At 50.7% G+C, this 4,272-nt stretch overlaps 1 protein-coding gene across 1 annotated transcript in view; it reads left to right on the top strand.

Moving 5' to 3' along the window:
• The window catches only part of LOC107122839, a 50,893-nt gene that overhangs the window by 43,853 nt on the left and 2,768 nt on the right, over positions 1-4,272 (top strand). The window contains exon 11 of the mRNA XM_015425978.1: positions 3,308-3,421. Coding sequence (XP_015281464.1) covers positions 3,308-3,421 — 114 coding nt within the window. The remainder of the gene's footprint in view (positions 1-3,307; positions 3,422-4,272) is intronic.

A 4,272-nucleotide genomic window follows, 5' to 3' on the forward strand; every position in this document is an offset into this window, starting at 1 on the left:
GCAGAGCGTTCCCTGCGCATGCGCAGGGGGCGCTCTGTGAGTTTCGGGGGGATTTAAACATCCCCCCGATGTTTTTTTGCAGATTTAGGATTTTTGTGCACACGAGGAGACCGCCCCATGTGCGCACAAACCTCTCCCTCCCCCCCAGATCCCCCCGATGAGCGGATTTAAGCATCCGCACATCAGGGGGCGACTTGAGAATTAGATATATAGATGCCTCAAATGAGCACAACTCTGTGTGAATTTACATAACATGTCTTTACTGAGAGCCAGTTTGGTGTAGTGGTTAGGAGTGCAGACTCTAATCTGGGAGACCTGGGTTTGATTCCCCGTACCTCCACATTGTCAGGGTCCTTAGGCAGTTCACACCACACAGGGCTTCAGAAGAAGATAACTGCTTTATTAGTGTTTCCAGTACTAAAGAACACGTATGCAGCTTTTGTCAGGAATGGCCGACAGTATAAGGGCCTCTGACTTATAGTGAAATCAAACATCCCCCCCTAATGAGCTGAAGTCAATGGGTATAGTTCACGCATGCGGCAATATCAAGCAAGCGGGCACAGCGAAAAGCCGTTACTTTCCCAGCAGAGTAAATTTAGCTGGAGATAGCGCACAGTAGCTGGACAGGGAAGAGCTGTGAATGAGGAGGAGGGCACTCCTCCACATTCCAGATCCTGACACACATGCAGCTGATGGGGTGGCCTTGGGTCAGTCACAAGTTCTCTCAGAGCTGTTCTCTCAAGAACCCAGTATAAACAGTTCTTGAGAGAGCGCTCTCAGCCCCACCGACCTCACAGGGTGTCTGTTGTGGGGAGGGGGAGGGAAAGGAGATTGTAAGGCGCTCTGAGACTCCGAGTGAAGGGCGGGGTATAAATCCAATCTCTTCTTCTCTTCTTACTGAGCATGACATTTGGCATGAAGTTTGCATTTCCATGGCTCAGAACTGGAGAGTTTTATGCCGTAAAACAGGCTGCCATCAGTCTGGTGTAGTCCTTCCAGGTATCTACCCAGCCCACTGGTTTTCCAGTCGTTTGAAGCAGGGCCTGGTTCTAAATGCACTCTGCTTTTTGGGGGGGCCCTTTTTACACCCTCCCCTTGCAAAGGTACGCCATGTCATTTTTTCCCAACCCAGTATAAAACACAGGAAGCTCATGTTCACGTGAGTTGACACGAAAAAGTTTATATTTTATTTTTCATGTTTATATTTCTTGAAGTATTTATATCCCACCTTTTCTTGTGATTCGGGGTGGCTTCCGATAGTAACTTAAAACATCTCCAGATAAAACGAAATCTTAAGATGCATTAACAGAGGCATTGTGTCGAGATCAAGGGAGGTGGTGGTTCCGCTCTATTCTGCTATGGTCAGGCCTCACCTGGAGTCCCGTGTCCAGTTTTGGGCACCACATTTTAGGACGGATGTTGACAAGCTCGAGCATGTCCAGAAGAGGGCGACCAGGATGGTGAGAGGGTTGGAATCCCAGTCTTATGAGGAAAGGCTGAAAGAGTTGGGTATGTTTAGCCTGGGAAAGAGAAGGCTTAGAGGGGACATGATTGCAGTCTTCAAGTATCTGAAGGGCTGTCATGTAGAAGATGGAGCAGATATATTCTCTCTTGCTCTGGATTGCAAGACTAGATCTCATGGGTGGAAATTACAAGGGAGTCGATACTGGCTAAATATCAGGAGAAACTTCCTAACCGTGAGAGTGGTTGAGCAGTGGAACAGACTGCCTCGGGAGGTGGTGGATGCTCCTTCGCTGGATGTTTTCAAGCGAAGACTGGATGACCATCTTTTGGGTATGTTGTAGGTATGTAGGGCTATCTTTCGGCTATGCTCCTGCAGAGTGCAGGGGGTTGGACTAGATGACCTGCAAGGTCCCTTCCAACTCTAACATTCTATGATTCTATGAAAGATAAAATAACAAGACCCCATCCCCCCCCCTCAAAAGATGCCTGCTGTTTATACCCTTTCAAGAGGCCAGGCACAGGCCTTGCAGCGTCTTCTAAAGATCTCCCGGGGGGGGGTCACCTCTTTAGGGAGCCCCTTCCACAGAACTGGAGCCATGAGGGAAAAGGCCTCGGCCCTGATTGGTGGCAAATGGGCCACCCTATGTGTTGGGGCAGCCAACAGATTGCTGCCTGATGATCATACTTGGCACACAGGGATGTATGAAAGGAAGACGATCTTTCAGGTATGTGGGTCCCAGGTCATGAAGGGCTTTAAAGGTTATAAGCACCTTGAGTTGAACCCGGAAACAGATTAGCGGTCAATGTAGCCCTTTTCCAAACAGGCAACATATGTTCCTGGTGGCTAGCCCCTGACAATACTCGAGCTGCTTCATTCTGGACCAGTTGTAGTTTCTGGGTTGTCTTCAAGGGTAGCCCCATGTAGAGCGTGTTGCAGTAGTCCAGCTGTGAGGTTACCGAAGCCTGGATCAGTGTGGCATTTATGAGCAATCAGCAGTATTTCTTGGCCATTTCACACCATCTGCAAGGGGAAACTCACATTTGAGACTGGGTCTCCTCCTCTCCCAGCTCACGTCGTCCTGCTGCCTTCCCCAGTTTGGTGTCGTGGTTAAGTGCGTGGACTCTAATCTGGGAGAACCGGGTTTGATTCCCCACTCCTCCTCCACTTGCACCTGGCTGGCTGGCCTTGGGCAAGCCATAGTTCTGATCAGAGCTGTTCTTGAAAAAAGAGCAGTTTCTGTCAAGAGCTCTCTCGGCCCCACCTCCCTGCAATGTTCCCTCTAAGCTGAGTTGGTGTGAGCTAGCTCACAGTGTTTTAGCCTCCAGCTCACACATTGTTGTCTTAGCTCAGGAACGATGGCTCCAGTCCAGAGCAAACTAATTTATGCAGTAGCCAAATCACCTGCCTGCTCACAACTTTAATGCTGGTGGCTCACAAAATAGAATTTTTGCTCACAGGACTCCACAGCTTAGAGGGAATATTGCTCACAGGGTGTCTGTTGTGGGGAGGGAAGGGAGTTTGTAAGCCCCTCCGAGACAACTTTGGGTAGTGAAGGGCAAGGGGTATAAATCCAATCTCTTCTTCTTCTTCTTCTCCTCCGTGACCCAGCTGCAAGAAAGTCAGGATCCACTCCTGGGTCCTGATCCCGCCTTTTGAGAATCACTAGCCAGGTGATGGGTAGGATTATCATCCTGGTATAGGAAGAGGGGCAGCTCTTGGTCCTCTTTTTGGCCGTTCTCATCCCGTGATGTCATTTCATCCAAGCACGCTGTCATGGCACAGAGTGGGGAGCAAGCTAATCTCGGTGCATCCTTTTCTCCCCGTTGGCCTTTCTACGGACAGAAATCCCGGCATCCATGAATGACGCCATCTCCTTTGTGCAACAGGATGTGGCTTCTTCGGCGGAGAGCGAATGGAGCGGCAAGGGAAGGGAAGCGCCCACAGACGCCAGCCCTGGTGAGTTGACGGAAGACGGGGGGTGGCGTGGAATGGGGAAAGGGCAGGCCTCGCTTGATCTCTCTAGCCCATCTCTGCCCAGTTTCCTTGTGGCTCGTTCATCCTGCTTGGAGGCTTGGTGAGGGCAGCAGGGCAGACAGAGGGAGGCCTTTGCCAGATGCTCAGTGGCGCGGGGACTGCGGCCAAAAGTACATCCCGCCAATGGTACTCCAGGAGCGACAGGAAAGGGTCCGAGATAACAACAGGCCAGATAGTGACTGGTCAGGACGCAATGTTTCCTCTAAGCTGCGGAGTCCTGTGAGCAAAAATTCTACTTTGTGAGCTACTGGCATTAAAGTTGTGAGTGAGCGATCTGACTACTGCATAAATTAGTGTGTTCTGGAGCCCTCCTTCCTGAGCCAAGACAAAAATGTGTGAGCCGGAGGCTAAAAGACTGTGAGCTAGCTCACACTAACTCAGCTTAGAGGGAACACTGGCCAGGAGCAGTCTACCTGTTCTTTAAGAAGAAGAAGAAGAGATTCGATTTATACCCCACCCTTCACTCGGAGTCTCGGAGCGGCTTACTAGCTCCTTTCCCTTCCCCTCCCCACAACAGACACCCTGTGAGGTGGGTGGGGCTGAGAGAGCTCTGACAGAAACGGTTCTTTTTTCAAGAACAGCTCTTATCAGAACTATGGCTTGCCCAAGGTCATCCAGCAGCTGCAAGTGGAGGAGGAGTGGGGAATCACAAGCAGCTGTGCTGCCCTCGCTCTTCTGTTTCCTCTGCTTGCATTGGTCAATTTCACACTATTCGCTGCGCAGCCGCATTTTGACCCGGACCACTCCCCGATTCCCCCCGCGTCTTCTCAATC

The sequence above is a fragment of the Gekko japonicus genome, unplaced genomic scaffold (assembly GCF_001447785.1).
Source record: "Gekko japonicus isolate JY-2015 unplaced genomic scaffold, Gekko_japonicus_V1.1 scaffold3856, whole genome shotgun sequence".
NCBI classification, from domain to species: Eukaryota; Metazoa; Chordata; class Lepidosauria; order Squamata; family Gekkonidae; genus Gekko; species Gekko japonicus.